Here is a 19,595-nt window from a genome sequence, read left to right as displayed (position 1 = left end):
GGTTAGTAATTGTCTGCCTGTTCCATTGCCTTTTTTGTTATATTCCTTTCCCTTGAATGCAGCCTGTAGCTACATAAGTACATAAGTATTGCCATACTGGGAAAGACCAAAGGTCCATCAAGCCCAGCATCCTGTTTCCAACAGTGGCCAATCCAGGTCACAAATACATGGCAAGATCCCCAAAAAAGTACAAAACATTTTATACTGCTTATCCCAGAAATAGTGGATTTTCCCCATTTAATAATGGTCTATGGACTTTTCCTTTAGGAAGCCGTCCAAACCTTTTTTAAACTCCGCTAAGCTAACCGCCTTTACCACATTCCCTGGCAACGAATTCCAGAGTGATCTTTGAGGACTTATTGTTCTGCTTGTCCTTGGAAAACATCGTTACTTACCAGTAGCAGATGTACTCTGTGGATAGTAGTATAGAAGTCTCACATATCTGCCAGCTTCCTCCCCCCAAATTACTTTTCTTCTACTCTAAACGTTATTAGAGATTGAGACAGATCCTTTATTCTGACCGTGATGAATGGAAAACCACATTCATGCATGATTTAGGGTCTCTAAAGCTTCCAGAGTAATCTAAGCTGTGGAAGCTTTTCCACCCATCTTGCTGTTCATGGAAAACACTTGTTTACTGGTAAGTAACTCGTTTTTCCTAAAGGTCCCATTCATTTTTTAGCTGGCTGTCTCCTTCCCACTTACTACTCCAGCGCGGCAAGAGAAAGGGCGTCACAGCTGCAGGTCAGGCTGCTTCCTCCTCTGCTGCCTTGATCCCCAACGATTCCTTTAAGCCGTGTGGCTGTACAGAGGCCCTTGTGGCTCAAAGAAACAGTCTGGCCCAGGATGGCAGAAGAGCAGGAAGCAGGTCCATGTGTGGCTGTGCAAGGTGCATGGGAAACTTCTGTGGTGGGGGTGGGGGAAATTTCATCTCTGGGGGAGATGCCAACCTTTATAAAGGGAGAATTCTGCACACAAAAGAATTTACAAATAAAGTGTGCAGATTGCTGAATTTTCAAATTTTTTGCACAAAATTCCCCTAAGAGTAACCGTTGCATTGGATAGTCAGGTCAGAAACAAAGAAGGATGTTTGCCATAGGCACGAAACATGAAAAATGATTTGTAACTCAGTACCTTCTCTTCTCATTGTTCTCCAGTTCTGGGGATGCAACAATATGTTTAGCAGCAAGCTGTGCTGTCCAACTGTACTGTAGGTTAGAGAAGCTTGAAGAAAAATCCTTCCAGTGTTTAAAATTTGCTTGTGTATATTAAATATATATATGAAATATTCTACCAAAAAAACTTATCTAATGCAGACAGAATATATATTTATTGATGTCATTTATTAGACTGCCCTTAGAACACAGATGCCAGCAGAGCAGTTTACAATAAAATAAATTATTTAAAAAGCAGAAAGAAAAGTTACAATATCATCCTCAGGAAGTGGAGCCTGAACAAATGAAAGTTGGAAAAGCTATTCTCACAGCTATTTTGAATTTTAAAAAGGAAGGCTCTTGACAGATATATATATAGGGAATTCCAAAGAAACATGCCAAGTTAGGAGAAGACTGAATGTCAAGAAATCTTCAGAGAAGCAAGAAAGTAGGTCGAGTGAAAGTAAGAGGGTCTGGGAGGAGCATAATGTACTTTTGTAAGGGAGATCAAATTAGCAAGGTTGGGTAGCAAGTTGGTAGAAGCACAATGAGAATTAACTGCATGACTCTAAAATGTTGTTTGTAGAAACTGTTTCTTCCATACCAAGGACAAATTTCATGATACTATTTTTGCCTTCACAACTGGATTCTTTGCAGTTTGTGATACCCTGTATTGAACAAACATGACAAGTGTTCAGCAGTAAAAAGGTATGCATACGGCAAGCTGAGATTTCAGAGGTCCCTTCAAAACACAGGTGGTTGTTCCATGTTTATATCTGTTTTTGCTAGATTTTTTTCAGTGGAAAAATCTTTAACTATGACTGACTTTTTGTGTGAATAAAGCAAAGATTTGAGCACTGGTGTTTGCAATTTGATTAAAGCAGCAGTTATTGGTGTCGTAGAGTGTTACTATATTATTATTCAGATTTATTTCCAAGAGACAGTGCTGTGGATGTAATAGCAAATCATATGTGAACAGTGCTCTAAAAATGTCATCTTTTTTTTAATTTTAGGATGGCCCCAGAAGTGATTTTAGCCATGGATGAAGGGCAGTATGATGGCAAAGTAGACATATGGTCTCTTGGTATAACTTGTATTGAATTAGGTGAGCCACACTTATCTTTATATTGCAACTGGTAACATTTACATGCAATAAGAATGCATCTTATTTCTGATGTTTCAAATAACCAGCTTGGCAGAGATGATTGCTGTAGTTCTCCAAGATCAACATTTATTCCTGAAAATCCCTATTTGCATTTCATTCTGTTTTTTAGGTAAAAGGATTCTCCAAGGACAAATAGGATAGCAAGCCCTTGCAGATGGGTGATGTTATCCAACAGAGCCTGCATGGAGAATCCTTTTCAACTTAGATAACTTATGAAAGTTTTAAGACCCTCTACTGCATATGCATATAGTTCCTTGTATATTGCTGTCACATAGGACCTTCTCAGTCTTAGTTTTTCTGCAGACCCTAATGGATGTGTCCCGCTGCATTCATCTGTGGTAAACGTAATCTTAATTCTTCGTTATTGTGTGAGCTCAGTTAATGTCTTTTTCTCTGTTAAGCACCTTAGCTTGGAATTTTTGGTCATAATTTAAATTTTATTTCCTATTTTGGGCTTTGGACATTGCAGTTGGGCCTGTTTTTTTGAAAAATTTAGTTGTTGTGGCTATATTTTTCACAGCATGTTCCAGGACCCCCCCCCCCCCCAAGCTGTTTTAAAAAAAATTGCAGGCGGTGCAGCAAGACCATATGTAGAGCGAATACACACAATTGATACTTGCAGTGCTAGCAATGAGGAACAATGAGGGAGAATATTTAGTCTTCACTGCTCTGGGTACAAAAAACTTGGAGAGTACGTGTATATAATATACACGTAAACCACTTTAGTTGTACCACAGGCAGTATATCAAATGCTTTACTCATTACTCAAAGTCCGGTCCATTAGTATCAGCACTGGAAGCATCAGTCTCGAAGGGTCCAGGAGCTAGACATGCAATGGTGTTGGGAGTGCTGCACTTTCCTCATAACTCTAGAATGGTTGACTCTGTTCTCAAAAAGGCCAAGAATTCCAAATCTCATTCCTTATTGTTACCAGAGAGAGAGGCTCAGAACCTAGAAGCTTTTGGAAGGAAGATTTTTCAGAGCACTACATTCATTTCCAGCATACCTTCTTACCAGCTGTTCATGAGCCAGTACATTTGTGCATGATTGATGGGTTTGCAGACTCTCTACCTCTTGATAGAGCTGCACAACTCTAGTCACTAGGGCAAGAGGAAAGAGTGTGGGAAAACATATGGTCAGATCGACCCATGATGTTTTTGAGATGGCATTGAGCACTTTTCCTGCACATCATACCCGAGGTCAGAAATTCAAAGCCATGAGAGCCTATGGGCTCTGATCCAGCTTCATCCTCTTCTAGGATGTGAGTGGGACAAAGGAGAGCATGACACTCTAAGGCCTTGGTATCCCCCCTCTTCATCATTCTAGACCAGTGATGGCGAACCTATGGCACGCGTGCCAGAGAGGGCATGCAGAGCCCTCTCTGTTGGCATGCGTGCCGCCAGTCGCCTCAGCCCATTCCAGCCCTCCCTCCCACCCACCCGGTGTCAAGCATTCCTTCCTGCCTCCCTCCCACCTGGCACCAGCCCGCCCGGCCTCCATCCCTCCCTTCGAGCACGAAATTGAAGTCTTCCCTTGTCGGGGTTAAGGCGGCGTCAGCAGTAGCAGTGAAAAGCGTGCTGCTGGTTCGGTGCACCTTCAGCCTTCCGTCTCTCAAACTCTGGTCCCGCCCTCATTTCCTGTTAGGGCGGGACCAGAGCTTGAGAGACAGAAGGCTGAAGGCGCGCTGAACCAACAGCACGCTTTTCACTGCTACTGCTGATGCTGCCTTAACCCCGATAAGAGAAGACTTTTAAATTTCGTGCTCGGAGGGAGGGTTGGAGGTCGGGTGGGAGGGAGCAATGCTTGACGCCGGGTGGGTGGGAGGGAGGGTGGCCTGGTGCCTGCTGCTGGGTGGGTGGGAGGGATGCCTGGTGGTCTGGGTGGGAGCCCTGGTGCTTGGGTGGGAGGGAGAGAGGCCTGGTGCTGGGTGGGAGTGCTGGGTGGGTGGATGGCCTGGTGCTGGCCTGGTGCCAGCTGGGTGGGAGGCCTGGTGCTGGGTGGCCAGGAGGGAGGCCTGGTGCTGGGTGGGAGGGAGGCCTGCCACTGGGAGGGCAGGGGGGAGAGGAGGGTAGCTGGACATGGGTGGCTGGAGGGGAGGGCAGGGGAGAGAGGAGAGTGGCTGGACATGGGCAGCTTGAGGGGAGAGGAGGGTTGCTGGACATGGATGGAGGGCAAGAAATGAAGAAGAAAGGAGGAAAGTAAAGAAATAAATGGAAAGGAAGCCCTGGAAACGGAGTTAAGAGAACAGATAGAGAGCAGCAGAATCAGCGACTAGGACCAATATGGATAGAAAAACAAAATCACCAGACAAAGGTAGAAAAAATCATTTTATTTTCATTTTAGTGTTTGGAATATGTCCAATTTGAGAATTTACATCTGCTGTCTTATTTTGCACTGGGTATAATGGAGCTGTAACAACTTACAGAAATGATTTATAATGAAAGAAAATCATGTTATTTTTTTTTCTCCTATACTAGTATAATATTTTCAATGATGTCTGTTTATATGCGCCATGGCTGGTGTAAGGGGGTGTGGCTATCATAGGGGTGGAGTCATATGTGGTGACCCCGCCCATAATGAGTACCGGCACTTTGCGATAAATAATTAGATTTTGGGTTGCTGTTTGGGCACTCGGTCTCTGAAAGGTTCGCCATCACTGTTCTAGACAAACACAACAGCAATCTCATTCTCATACCAGGCAGCAGAGAGCCCAGATGTTACAGTGTTCTCCTCAGACAAAACTCAGGATTCCAGGAGAATATAACCAGCATTCTCATATTCTTGCCAGACAAGGTTTTCCGCAAACCACTAGCCCCTTATAACCTCCAACCCTTCAGTTTTAAAAAAATTGTTCATCTGGCATACAGACTTCATCTACTTAAGGTTCCTCCAAATTGCCTACCAAAAGTACCTTGGTCAGTCTTTTAGCATCAGGAGCTCTTCACTTTTAGAGACCAAAGTGGTCAAATCCATTCCATCAGGGAAAAGAGGGCAGGGATTCTACTGCAGGTATCTTTTGGTGATAATAAAAATGAAAAGTTCTGCAGGATTCCATTCCTCCGTAAACCTAAAGGCTTTACATAAGTACATAAGTAATGCCATACTGGGAAAAGACCAAGGGTCCATCGAGCCCAGCATCTTGTCCACGACAGCGGCCAATCCAGGCCAAGGGCACCTGGCAAGCTTCCCAAACGTACAAACATTCTATACATGTTATTCCTGGGATTTTGGATTTTTCCAAGTCCGTTTAGTAGCGGTTTATGGACTTGTCCTTTAGGAAACCGTCCAACCCCTTTTTAAACTCTGCTAAGCTAACCGCCTTCACCACATTTTCCGGCAATGAATTCCAGAGTTTAATTACACGTTGGGTGAAGAAAACTTTTCTCCGATTTGTTTTAAATTTATTACACTGTAGTTTAATCGCATGCCCCCTAGTCCTAGTATTTTTGGAAAGCGTGAACAGACGCTTCACATCCACCTGTTCCACTCCACTCATTATTTTATATACCTCTATCATGTCTCCCCTCAGCCGTCTCTTCTCCAAGCTGAATAGCCCTAGCCTCCTTAGTCTTTCTTCATAGGGAAGTCGTCCCATCCCCGCTATCATTTTAGTCGCCCTTCGCTGCACCTTTTCCAATTCTACTATATCTTTCTTGAGATGCGGCGACCAGAATTGAACACAATACTCAAGGTGCGGTCGCACTATGGAGCGATACAACGGCATTATAACAAGTGATCTATTTTGGGAAAAATTCTGGTTAGCTTCCCCAAGTACCTTGATCCCTTTTCTCCAAAAAGGCAACTGGTTATGTTCTCTTGACATCAAGCATGTGTACACTCATACAGAAATGCATCCAAGTTGCCAGAATTTTCTCAGATTTGTTAACAGGGAATCTCCACTATAAGTACCACATTCTTCCCTTTGGCTTTGCATCAGCTCGACAAGTGGTCAAAAGCTATCTAGCTATGCCCTTAACTGGGCTAAGTTGGAGGCATTGCCCACTGATCCTAATATAAGCTATTTGGGACGAAGGGCAAGGCCGTGCCTAGGGTCTCCGGCGCCCCCTGCAGTTGGTGCCTCCGGCGCCCCCCCCCCGTTGGCACCGCGCCGCTCCCCCCGAAAACGATTGCTACACTGCCCGCCCTCTTCTCCCCAGATCCTTTTCCTTTTTTTTTTTTTGTTTAAAATTACCTCTGTCCGGCAGCAGCGTAGCGTCAGTGAGAAGGAGGCGGCGCTCCCCCGCCCTGACGTGTCTACTAGTCTTCTTCCCTTCGCTAAGTGTCCCGCCTTCTTCTGATGTCATTTCTGACGTCAGAAGAAGGCGGAACACAGCGAAGGGAAGACTAGTAGACATGTCGGGGCGGGGGAGCGCTGCCTTCTTCTCACTGACGCTATGCCGCCGGACAGAGGTAAATTTAAACAAAAAAAAAAGGAAAAGGATCTGGGGAGAAGAGGGTGAAGTAAGCATGGTGCGGCAGGGCGCCCCCCAGAGGATGGCGCCCTCCTGCCATGCTTACCTCGCTTACCGTGTTGGCACGGCCCTGACGAAGGGTTCCCTTTGCGATGAGTTTCACATTCCTTCAGATATCTAGGGATACATCTTGCAGCTCATACTGGGAGCCTTTATGCTTTAAATGTGAATATGTTCATGACAATTACAAAACAGCATTTGATGACAGTCTGTACCTCAGACTTAGTCTGGTAGGATAAGTTTTATCCGAATGGTGCTTTTCCCAAAATGGCTGTAAATGCTGCAGACTCTTCCTATCCGCATATTTAAAAAAAGACCTGAAAGACTTTCAGGCTCTATACACGACATTTTGCTGGGGAGGGAGAAAATCAAGGATGCAGGTGTCTTTGTTATATGGTAACTGGAAAATAGGAGGTTAGGGACTTCCTGATATAAAACTTTACAATCATGCTTGTCTCTTAATGCCACTTGCATTATTGGCTGATGGGGAGTCAGGATTATATTGCTATATTATATGAACAGGATTTTTTGACTGCTTGTCATTTGAACTTTTACTGCATGCTCCCCAGATGCATTTGCCACTACACATTAAACAGTATATTACTCCAACCTTTGAGGGTTGTCTGGAAAATGTTATCAAATGGTTGGGAGGTAATCCTCTAGTTATTAATCTCCTACCAATTAGAGGCAATGGGGCCTTCTACCAGATTTAGAAAATAAAGTTTTTGTTGGATGGGCAGAAGAGTTTGACACTTCTAGAACATCTATTGGCAGAGAACTGTACTTTAATATCTTACAGTGATTTGCAGGAATGTCTGCCTATTTGATAGGGGGGGGGGGGGAATAGATTTGCTTACTATCAAGTGAAAAATTACATTCAACCACTTGATAGTACAAGTTTGGGTGACCACCTGGTAGCTAAACTGCAGATCTTTTTTTTTAGTCCATTCCCAGTGATAGGATCACAATATCTGGTGCTAGTAAGTCCTTGTGGTTCCTGCGTGGCTCTCAGGACTGTTCAGGGTTGAAAACAAGATGGGTAGCAGACTTAAGTATGGCTGCCAACAACGTCCCAACCTCTCAGGGACATACCTAAGTTAGCTCATAGTGTGGATCTTAGGGAATGTCAGTATAGAGTGATCCATAGAATGTATTTTACTCAATCCTAGTTGTTTCATGCAGGGACTTTAGAGTCTCCAGTTTGTCTTAAATACACTACCAGGAATAATGATTTGTTCCACAGTGGATTGGCTACTGTTGGAAGCAGGATACTGAGCTAGATGGACCATTGAATGTTTTTTGGGTCTGTCTCACTATTCAGAATTTTTTGAAAAGTGTTCAAGGATTTCTAGAAATTGTGCTTTATCAGATTATTCCTTTGGACCCCAGGATTTGTTTATTAGTGCTGTGGGTTCTTGGAATGCTTGTGGGAATGGAGGTAAAATGTTTGTATGGAAGGCATATCTTATAGAGAAAAAATGCATCCTTTCTGCTTGGGTATTGTTGAGCCCTCCATCCTATTGGGCATAGAGGAATCAATTATATCAGTTGTTGGTGTGGGAGTCTAGAGGGGTTTCCTTTACTGTTTGACACAAGAAATATTTTTTGCGTATTTTGGAGCCTTATTTGCAATCCTGGTCCCCATGGGCTCAAAGCTTGGTTCTTAGTTCCCTGAAATAGTTGCTTTATTTTATATTTAGTCAAGCTGTATTGTTTCCTATGCTTCAGTATTTCTGGGATTAAAACGGAGTTGTTTCTTAATGTGATGGGGAGGGGGAGAGGTGGGTGGTATTGAATAGAGGACGAGGAGTTTTGGAAATGGAGTTCACAGTGGGAAGTGAGAGGTTATAAGAAAACAGCCTTTTACAGGTTTTCGTCTTTTCTCTCATTCTTGAGGGGAAAAAAAGAATATTTATGGAACTAGGGGGGGGGGGGGTTGGTATATTTTTGTAAAACTAAGACGATTCTGTTGCACTGCTTGTTTCTTTTTTATATTATCAGTAAAAAAAAAATGTTTAAAATAAAAAAAAATATCTAGCTACATTAACTGTGCACTTTTGTAGTCTGTGTTTCATGTGTTTCCTTGTCTGGATGATTAGCTGGTTAATATAGCATATCACAGGAAAGAGTCCAAAGATCTGTGGAAATAACCATCCTGGTGCTAGAGCCCTTAACAGTTCGCTGTAAAGTTTACAAAATCTCACTTGATCCCATTACTTCCATTAGAATTCATAGGCACTCTAATAGACACAGGCAAAGTTCTTTCTCTGTCATGAAGAAGGTGCATGTAAGTCAGCAGACATCAGCTTGGGGACATAACAAGGATGTTGGGGACCATATAGCTTTGACGGTGCACATAACTCCCCAGCACACCTTAGAATGACAGGCCTAATGGACCTTTAGCCCTCAGTGGACTTGGAGTATTCCAATCTGTTGAAAGGACTCCTCTTCTAAATTCCTGCAATACAAATTGCCTTCAACACAGATGTGTCTAAACTGGGCTGGAAAGCCCATGTAGATGGATTTTAGACTGAGAATTATGGTCTCTTCAGGAGAAGCATCATCTCATCAGATCAGTTTCCTGACATTTAGTATGGAATGTTCTAAAGGCTTTTAAAGATAATTAGGTAACACAACAGTTCTAGTCCAGACAGTCAGCCAGGTTGCCATGCATTATATCAACAAGCAGGGAGAAACAGAATTACATCTCCTGTATTGAGAAATTGTTAGAAAGTGGAACTGGGTCTTCTCTCACAGGTTGATTCTTGGGGCTACGTACCCAGAGAGAAAAGGCAAAATCTTGGTAAATAAAATGAGTTGAATACTCCAACCACACATTGGGGCATACCAGTGGTGAATCTTTTAGTGTCTCCTCACAACAGAAGAGTATCTTGGTTCTGTTCCAGGACGGGAATACACAGTAAGCTAGCCTCAAATACTTTCTTCTGTAGGTGTGTCCTCCAGTTCTTCTCATAGGAAAGATTCCTGAAGTTCAGGCAGGATCAAGGAACTATGATTCTGACAGCCCTACTAGCGGAGGCACATGTTCTTTCTTCTGGAACTTTCCATAAGAAGACCCATCAAACTGGGGTATTCCCTAGTGCTTATCACACAGGCTCATGGAATTCTGTTGCACAAGCAAATCAACAAGAATAGTTAAACTTAAAACCACAAATATAAAGATACATAGCATGAATTAACAAATAACATTCCCTAACTCCCCCCTCCCCCCGAGGATTAGGTAGCAGAAAAACAAACAGTTGTCTTTAGAAGGTGCCCACAACTCAAACATTATTGTGTGCAACGTGAGTATTGTCACCTCCCCTGCCCATTCTGAGTCTCCAAGAATGATGGTCCTGTTTGTTTGTTTTTTTAATGTTTTTTTTGTTGCATTTTAAAATTATACAAACATATACCATACTTTTAAGAAAAAAATTCAAGTGCATAACAAAAGCAAAAAAAAAAAAAAAAAAAAGAAGAACTTCCTATAAGCCCACAATCAAAATGGGAGAATCCCTCAGGAAAGAGGGCCAACATACAATACTTCAGTTCTTAAAAGAAAAAAGTATTTGCTATCCTAGATAACAAATTTCTTTATGACTTCAATACGGTAAATATTCCCATTGCCCACACTCCCCCTGATTTACAGGAAGCTGAACGGGGTCATAGAAATGGTATCTATTGGAATCTAATTGTATTAAACATTTGCATGAAAATTGCAAGAAGAAATAAGCGCCCAGAGCAATTACTTCTGGGCACATCAACAAAAACTGCTTTCTCTTTTCTTGTGTATCCACACAGGTATCAGGAAATACCCATACCTTCCCACCCAAAAAAACCTGTCACGGCTTCTAAAATAAGGCCTTATCACCCAGTCCTTGTCAGGTTCAAGAACAAACGTCACTAGGAGAGTAGATCTTACGTACTCTTTCTCTATAGATCTCTCTAATAATTGTTTGGCATACAAACTGTCTTCAGAATGTTCCCATCTTGTTTCCTGATGCTTCTTCTCAGGCAAAAAATAGATTAGAGCAGTGGTTCCCAAACCTGGTCCTAGGGGCACCCCAGCCAGTCGGGTTTTCAGGATATCCACAGTGAATATTCATGAAAGAGATTTGCATACAGTGGAGTTAATGCATGCAAATCTCTTTCATGAATATTCATTGTAGATATCCTGAAAACCTGACTGGTGGGGGGGTGCCTCCAGGACCAGGTTTGGGAATCACTGGACTAGAGAGATAGGAGGTAATGCTTCCTTAGGGACCCCCAATATCTCCAAGAGATATTTTTTAAAGATTTCCACTGGTGCTATGTTCGTGGATTTCGGGAAGCTAACAAATCTTAAATTTAACCTCCTTACATACTTTTCAAATTTTTCCATCTTGTTACTCAAATTAATGAGATCATGTCCAGATGTTACCCTCTTAGTTGAACCTCCTTCAAACCCTGCTGAACAATGTCTAATTTCCTCTTGAGTTCAAAATTCTTTAACTACTGAGTGACAAGGAGTGATTTATCCACTGCACTTTTATTTAGAGCTGCATCTAGATTAAAATTTTAATCGCGATTAGTCGCATGATTGAATGTGTGTTTCTCCTCCCCCCCCCACCTGCAGCTCCTTGTGGACTCTGATCAAGACACTTAATCCTCCCTTGTTCAGAGTCACAAGGAGCTACAGTGCAAAACAAAAAAAAACATATCTTTAATCACGATTATAAATTTTAATTGAAATGCAGCCCTAAAATAAAAAGTAATGAAAAGATAAGAATGCAATATACAAATTAAAGAATCTAAAATAGTATGCAGAAAAGCTATAAACAACTTTACAGTTTTCACAGCCTGTTTTTCTTAAATAAAAATATTTTCTCCAGACGACCCATAGCATCCTAAGTAAAGTCTAAAGTGACATTGGCAGGTTTAATTAAAGGGGTTATTTTAATGTCACAGACCTGCCTCTTTGTAGGGCCAAAGATTGATCTTTCTTTAGCTGCAGCTTCTCCCGGTCTTTGCAGACTCCCTTGATCTGTCCAAGGACTGTTACCAGCTCCGTGGAGGCACCCTCAGCTACTTTAGACCTCTCACCTGTGGCAGTGTCTGATCCTCCAAAAGCTCCTTCAAGGCCCCATAAACACCCCTCACTTGATGCTGCAGATGCCGCTAGATTCCCTATAACCAGCGCTGGCATTGATTGCTCCAGTTGCACCACCAAGACTGGATTTGGGAGGGGGGAGTCACTTCTTCAGACTAAGAGAGGCATTGAACCCCAGCAAGGCTGCCTTTCTACCAGCTCCAGAGGACAATAAACTTTTCAATGGAAGAGGTAGGGAGCGGGAGGACTCTATATAAGAACGTAAGAGTAGCCATACTGGGTCAGACCAATGGCCCATCTAGTCAGTATGCTGTTTTCCAAACAGTGGCCAAGCCAGGTCATAAGTACCTGGCAGAAACCCAAATCGTGGCAACACTCCATACTACAAATCCCACAAGCAGTTGATTCCCATGTCTGCCTCAATAGCAGAGTATGGACTTTTCCTCCAGGAATTTCTCCAAACCTTTTTTAAATCCAGATACACTAACTGCTGTTACCACATCCTCCGGCAAAGCGTTCCAGAGCTTTACTATTTGTTGAGTGAAAAAATATTTCTTCCTATTTGTTTTAAAAGTATTTCCATGTAACTCCCTTGAGTGTCCCCTAATCTTTGTTCTTTTGGAGCGAGTAGAAAATCGATTTACTTCTACTCATTCTATACCACTTAGGATTTTGTAGACCTCAATCATATCTCCCTTCATCCATCTCTTTTCCAAGCTGAAGAGCCCTAACCTCCTTAGCCTTCCTCATACAAGAGGAGTTCCATCCCCTTTATCATTTTGGTCTCTCTTCTTTGAATCTTTTCTAATTCCGCTGTATCTTTTTTGAGATACAGCGACCAGAACTGAGCACGGTACTCAAGGTGCGGATGCACCATGGAGCAATACAAAGGCTTTATAGTGTTTTCGGTCTTATCCACCATCCCTTTCCTAATAATTCTTAGCATCCTATTTGCTTTTTTGACCACTGCTGCACACTCTGAGGGGGTAAGTCTTTGTTTTCTGTTTGCACTTTACCATATTCAAGCAATAATACTGCTAAAATGAGGCTTTTTCTAAGGCAACAAACTCCATTCAGTGTGTCTGCCTAGGACACCATCTTTGGAATCTACACATATTTTTATCCTTTCAGTGTTTCTCATTCATCCCTGATCTCTAAAGTATGTTCTGTTCTCTATGGAGTCCTCCAGGGTTTCATTTTTGTTCTCTTCCTTTTTATTATCTTCTAACTGCCATTATTCAGGACTCTGGGATACAGGCATTTTATTATGAGGACGACATCCTGCTCCTCCATCGAGTCAATCCCCTCTCGCCCGATCTATCCAAACTTAATGATTGTCTGACCATGATTTGTTCTGGCTTAAGGAAAATCAGTTCATTTTGAACTCCTCAAAAAAGATTGTATGTTGGGGGCCAAATAACATTGACAGTGCACATAACTCCCCAGCGTCAGTGCAGACGTCTTTTGACTTACCCGTTGCATAGCGTGGGAGCCTGATGGCGTTTCCTGCTGCTCTTTTTGCCGATATTTGACTCCTGATGACGCTTTTTTAGCGAAACATGGACCGTGTAGGGTCATGGCTGGATGACAGTATCGACATCAGTGCTTTGTGGATTTTTGGAGCATTATGTATGTACCTGGCTGGATATAACTGTAGGATGTTCACCACAAGCCTGTGAAAATTTAGCGGCCACATTCAAAGGATCAACTCAATGGATCACGATTGACAGTAGTCCACTGTGATGACTGTGGTAGTTGTGCAGTTTGCTGTGGACTTTGCACAGTGTTCATCAGAAAAATATGTGAAACTATAAAGTTGTTTTTGGGATTATCTGGTGAAAGACTGCCAAGATAAGTACTGAGTTTCTTGATTTTGTTACCAAAAATCAAGTAACTCAGTACTTATCTAGACAGTCCTTCACCAGATAATCTGGGTGCTCGTTTAGCTATTTTTGCTCTTTTTTTTTTTTTTTTTAGGGGCATTGTGTGTTGTGAAAGTAAGAGTTGAATGTGCAATGTTTATGAGCAACAGCACTAGAATGTGATATGTTTTAGTAAATTGTGTTAGAATATTTATGATATGTAATAAAGACTGTGTATGTGTCATGGTTGCTTAGGAATGTTGTTTTATTCAATTTATGCAACTATGTTGGAATTAATTTACCCAGTTTATTGAAAATTGATGAAGATTGAGATTTATCCATAGTAGAATCGTGGACAGTATTAAAGTCAACAATACCTGCAATTATCTGGTGTAGCAATGGGAGTTATGTTTGCACCCTCTTGTTGCCTGCTTGTACATGATAGCATTTGAAGATCTGTGGTTAAGCAAAGCTCCTTATCAGGAATTTTTATACTGTTGGTACTGCTACATTAATGACATATTTATTCTGTGGACGGGTACTATCAAACAATTTTCTGTTTTTGTTGACTGGTTGGATCAATATGACCAGAATATTATTTTTACAAGCCATCACTTGTTTGATGTTTTGAATTTTTGGGATGTATCAGTATTGCAGAGTGACTGTGGTTTTTGGACATTGGTTTATAAGAAGCCTACAGATCGTAATACTATTCCACATTTTGAAAGTAGTCATCTTAAGAATAGCCTCCCTTATTTGCAGATGCTTAAGTTTTGGAGAATATGTTCTAATGGATTTTAAGAACTTGATCTCCAAGTTGAAAAATCAGGGATATCCCAATAAAGTTTTGGGTAGAGCATACAAACATGTGAAATATAGCCACCAGGAATATCTATTACAGTCTAACAATAAAGTGGAGGTAGAAGATTCAGTGTTTACATGTGTTTTAAAATACACCTCTGGGAGCTTTGAAGCTACTCAAATCATCAGGAATCATTGGAGAATTCTTCAAGTCCACCCATTATTCAAGGAAGCCTGTTTTAGAACAGCATTTGCATGTTCTAGTGCCAACAGTTGTTGAAGGAATGATCTTGCAGCATCTATAGTGTCTAAAAGGTGAGGTTTAACCTTAATAAAAACCTTCAAATGATAAGGATACATCAAAGCCAATTGTGATTTTTGTGCATATCAGCACGTAAACTGTCTGTAGGGAAGAAACAAGAACCGAAAATTCCTGAAAACATAATATTAGTTTGTTTTCAAAGGTTAAAGGTTCTCTAGTGTGGATAGCATGAAGAATTTCTGCTGTATGAGTATAATTTAAAAGTTTAAGGTTTACCACTCGGGGACTGTTGTCAGTAGTCCTTCATTGTCCTAATCAGTGAGCCCACTCAATTCTTAGGGGGCCCCCTGAGTTCATCAGCCAGTTTTCAAGAATTCCTCTGAGCTCTGCTTCTGTGATGGATTCCAGCAGACCGACTAAACGCAAGTTCCCCCGTTGGGACCGATTTTCAGTGTCATCTATTTTTTCTTTGGGCGTAGTTATTTTGACCAATTCAGTGTGAGAGGTAGTCATTTGGTGCACAAGGTCCTCCAAATTGGAAACCCTTTGACACTGTTCTGAAAACTCCTTCCAGTGATTCAAGACAGGCATCTATGATGTCCAGCTTATCCTTAATATTTGGAAGCATTTATCTAGTGAGGTCTTAATGGCTTGCTTCACCTCTGTAATTATTTCAACCACCCAAGCTGGATTCCCCCACAGTCTGGATTCCTTTTGGCTTACAGATTGACCCTTGAGAAGCAGCACTTGAAGTGGAAGGGCCACCAGCCCTCTGTCATCACATCCTTCCTTTGGGCATATCAGTCGTCCATCTCCTTGACTTATGGCCATGTCTGGCAGTCCTTTGAAGGTTAGTACACTGAGTGAGATCTGTCTCTGTAGTGTGTGGTTCTACCATTGATTCTGGCCGTTTATGCGTGCTCTTAAGCAGGGCCTATCCCTTAATTCTCTGCAGGTTCAAGTGATAGCTCTCTTCTTCTTTAGAGGTAGGGTCAATGGAGACTTTCTGGCAGCGCAGCCTGATATGGGTTGATTCATGTGAGCAGTTGAGCAAATTCAGCCCCCATTGCAGGGGTCATTCTCCCTTAGTTGGGTTTTGCAAGCACTTTCTAATCCCTCTTTGAGCCTTCGAAGCATATTTCACTGAAGGATTTATCCTTGAAGGCAGTATTTTTGGTAGCCATTTGCTCAGCCAAGCTGCAGGCCTCTTCTTGCAGGGATTTCTAACTGTCTTTTCTGGCTGACTCTTGCCCAGATGATGGAAAGCCCCATGCTGTTCCAAGCAGTGCTCTAAAAATAGCGCTGGAATATGTGGGGCTTTACCACCCCTATGATCAGCGATAATAGCATTCAAATTTATACACTGTATTATCTCTGATCATAGGGTAAAGTGCGAGAGGATAGGCACAATCCTCCTGCACTTGTTTGACAGGTCCGGCCTTTCAAAAGCCCAGACCTGTGAAACACAGGAACTGAAGGTCCGTGGGACCACCAGACCCCAAACAGCAAGGCCCTGGTGGCCTAATGCCCCCACCAAACCACTACCCCAAGCCAGCGACATGGGGGCTGGAAGTCCAGCGGACCTTGAGTTCCTCTGACTCTCCCCTACCTGGACACAAGTTCACGGGGGCCCCTAGCCCCCTTGCATCCCCCCAAAAAAGCACTTGTGTCCCAGTGGGCCTCAAATCAAGCCCCCCCCCCCCAGCCTGATTGTCTAGCAGCCCTCTTCCCCCCCCCCCCTTATCTTTGTTGGAGGAGGGAGGTAGTACACTCCCTCCTTTTCCAGTGCTGCCTTGAAAATGGCGCCCAGCCGTGCCTAGTGCAGTCTGGAATGCGCTGGGCAGGGTTTCACACCATATAAGGGAGAAATTCCCTTATATGGTGTGAAGCCCCGCCCAGCGCATCCGAGAATGCACTGGGTAGTCCTAGGTGCCGCCATTTTTAAGGTGGCGCTGGAAGAGGAGGGGGGCAGGGAAGAGGGCCGCTAGACCACCAGGTTGGGGGGGGGGGGCTTGATTTGAGGCCCAGTGAGCCACCAGGGCTTTTTTTGGTGGGGATGCAAAGGGAGGGGTTAGGGGAGCTGGAGATCTACCAGATCAACAGCCCCCAGTGAACTTGTGTCGGGGGTTTGGGTGGGGGACTGGAGGTCCACCGGACTTCCAGCCCCTGTGTTGCTGGCTTGGAGTGGGGGGGGGGGTCGGGGTTTCTGCTCCTGCGGTGGGGGGGGGGAATGGGGGGCCTGCTAGCATGCTGGACAGGGCTAACTATTCCTTCCTAGTGGTCTTCAAACCCTAATGCCAACTCCGAGTTGGCGTAGGGTTTGCTACAGACAGTGCACCAATGTTTGAAGTGCTGCCCACTGATCATTGGGGAGGAATATGTTTAGCATGCAAATGCATACTACTTGCATGAAGAACCCTGTTTAGCATGCTAGTTGCGGTCAGAGCGCGTTTTCACTTGGGGGCTCTGATCATGGGGCGGTAACAAACGCAGGTGTTAGTATGGCGCTAATAGCCTCTAGCGCCTGCATTTGCTTCTGATCATCGACCCATCTGTCTCCATTAGGACCACACCTTCCTTTCTTCTGGAAGGTAATGTTCCTCTTTCATTTAAATCAGCTGGTCTCACTTCTGGTGTACACAGAGAGAGACAAATGAGGTTATGCCTGAGCTCTTTGTAAGCTGGATATCCATAGAGCTCACTTGCTGAACTTAAAAATCACAGATTCCTTTTGTAAGTCAAATAGATTTTTTGTATTGTTTCATGGTCTGTGCAAAGAGGAAACCACCCTCAGTCTTCAGTTGCCCACTGGATTTAGGAAGCAATAGGAGCAGCTTGCTTCCTCAATTGGAAGGGGGTTCCAGTGGGCTTGAGAGCTCACTTGACTAGAACCCTGGTGACTTCCTGGGCAAAAGCTTAGATGATCAACCTAGAGGATATCTACAGAATGGTGACTTGGTTCTGGCTGCATTCCTTTGTGAAGTATTACAAAATTAATGTCTAGGAAAGATTAAATGCTGCTTTTGGTAGAGCTGTGTTGCAGAGACCTTTGTCTTCCACCCATCCATTGGGATAAAGCTTTTGTACATCCCGTCAGTCTGGACTGGCTTATGATGATGAGGAAGATGAAATTTACCCTTACTTGATGATTTCTTTTCCTTGAGTTCTGCTAGACCAAGACTCTTGCAGGAAGACTGTGGAGTCTTGATAGTCCTTAGGGTTGGACTGCCCTTCCTATCCATTGTACATTGTTTTCTTTAATGTTCTGCAGTCTGCAGAGGGTTCTCCAGCTAATAGTGGGTTCTATGTGTATATAGGTTCCTTTGGTTCATTTTTGCTTTGGCATTAACATACTGAGATGTTCCAGGCTCCCCCACTCCTGTTGTTCATGGACTTTTTCTCTAGGAACATGGCCACATCTCTTCTGAACCCTACTCTATTAGTCATTTTGAACATGTCCTCTACCCACAAAGTCCACAGCTTAATAATGAGTGAAAAAATGCTTTTTACAAATTTTCACTCTGCCTGTTAGTTTCATGGAGTGTCATCTTGTTCTAGTGTTGCATGAAAGGTAAAACAGCCATTTCCTATTCAACTGTTCCACACCATTCATTTTATATAAACTTCTGTCATATCCCCTCTGTCATTTATTCTCCAAGCTGAAAAGCTCCAAACTGTTAGCCATTCTTCGAAAGGGAAGTAAATCTCCTTTATCATTTTTATTGCCCTTTGCTGAATCTTTTTTGAGTTCCGCTACATCATTTTTGAGATGCCATAACCAGAACTGCACATGGTACTTATGGGCCATGGACCGCTTCACAGAGGCTTGATAATATTCTCACATTTGTTCTCTGTTTTCTGTATTTGCTGTTATGGCAACCATGTCACACTGGACTGAAAAGTTCAATACATTGTCCATAATGACTCCAAGGTAGTAGTTCCTAACTCAGAATCCAGCATTTTGTACCTGTGGTTGGGATTATTTTCCCAGTTTTCATTATTTTGCACTTGTCCACATTAGGTTTCATCAACCATATAGATACTCGTCTCCTAGTTCTTTGCAAATCCTTGCAGTCTTCTGCCATTTTAACGACTTTGAATAATTTTGTCTCATCCACAAATTTGATCACCTCACTCGTCATTCCTCTCCAGTGATCGGCCCCAGTGCAGACCCTTAGTACACTCCATGTGAATAACTGACCATTTAGCCTAACTCTGTTTCCTTTCCTTTAGCCACATTTCAGTCCACAAAAAGACATTGCCTTCTGTCCCATGACTCTTTAATTTCCTAAGGAGTGTCTCAGGAAGATGTTTGTGAAACACCTTTTGAAAATCAGAATATACATACAATATCAACTAGTTCACCTTTATCCAGTTGTGTTTGTTTACATCTTCAGAAAAAAATCTGTTTTGTTGCCACCAGTGTGCTGTTTGTCTCTGTTTTATCTTCATTGTTTTGTTAAAGGTAACATGTAGCTTGGAATTCTCATGTGTCAGGAGTATGTAACGTACTAGTCCTTGGAGACAGCAGAGATGCTTGTTTGTAATAGGGGTTCTCTGAGGACAGCAGATTACATAGTTCTCACAAAACCTGCCTACCTCCCCTAGCAACTGCCTTCTCTTAAATTAAAGCTTTATTGTGAACTGAGGTGGCTCTGCACATGATGCAGATGTAAAAAAACACTGCACATATGCAGTTTAGCATTCTCTGAGGACAGGCAATCTTACCATTTTCACAAGTGGGTTGATGTATCCCGCATCGCTTGGGCCTGCAAAATACCAGACAGACT

General features: G+C 42.8%; 1 protein-coding gene across 2 annotated transcripts in view; it reads left to right on the top strand.

The window, feature by feature from the left end:
- The window catches only part of TAOK1 (TAO kinase 1), a 247,468-nt gene that overhangs the window by 138,535 nt on the left and 89,338 nt on the right, over nt 1–19,595 (top strand). Inside the window, exon 8 of one of the 2 annotated variants that reach the window (XM_030185736.1) lies at nt 2,168–2,259. In XM_030185736.1, coding sequence (XP_030041596.1) covers nt 2,168–2,259 — 92 coding nt within the window. Of the gene's footprint in view, nt 1–2,167; nt 2,260–15,575; nt 15,656–19,595 lie in introns of those variants that run through there. The other variant, XM_030185737.1, reaches the window with a different exon arrangement.

Source organism: Microcaecilia unicolor, chromosome 13 (assembly GCF_901765095.1).
Source record: "Microcaecilia unicolor chromosome 13, aMicUni1.1, whole genome shotgun sequence".
Classification (NCBI taxonomy): Eukaryota; Metazoa; Chordata; class Amphibia; order Gymnophiona; family Siphonopidae; genus Microcaecilia; species Microcaecilia unicolor.
The sequence above is the reverse complement of the archived record's forward strand: the minus strand, read 5'-3'. Positions and strand labels throughout refer to the sequence as shown.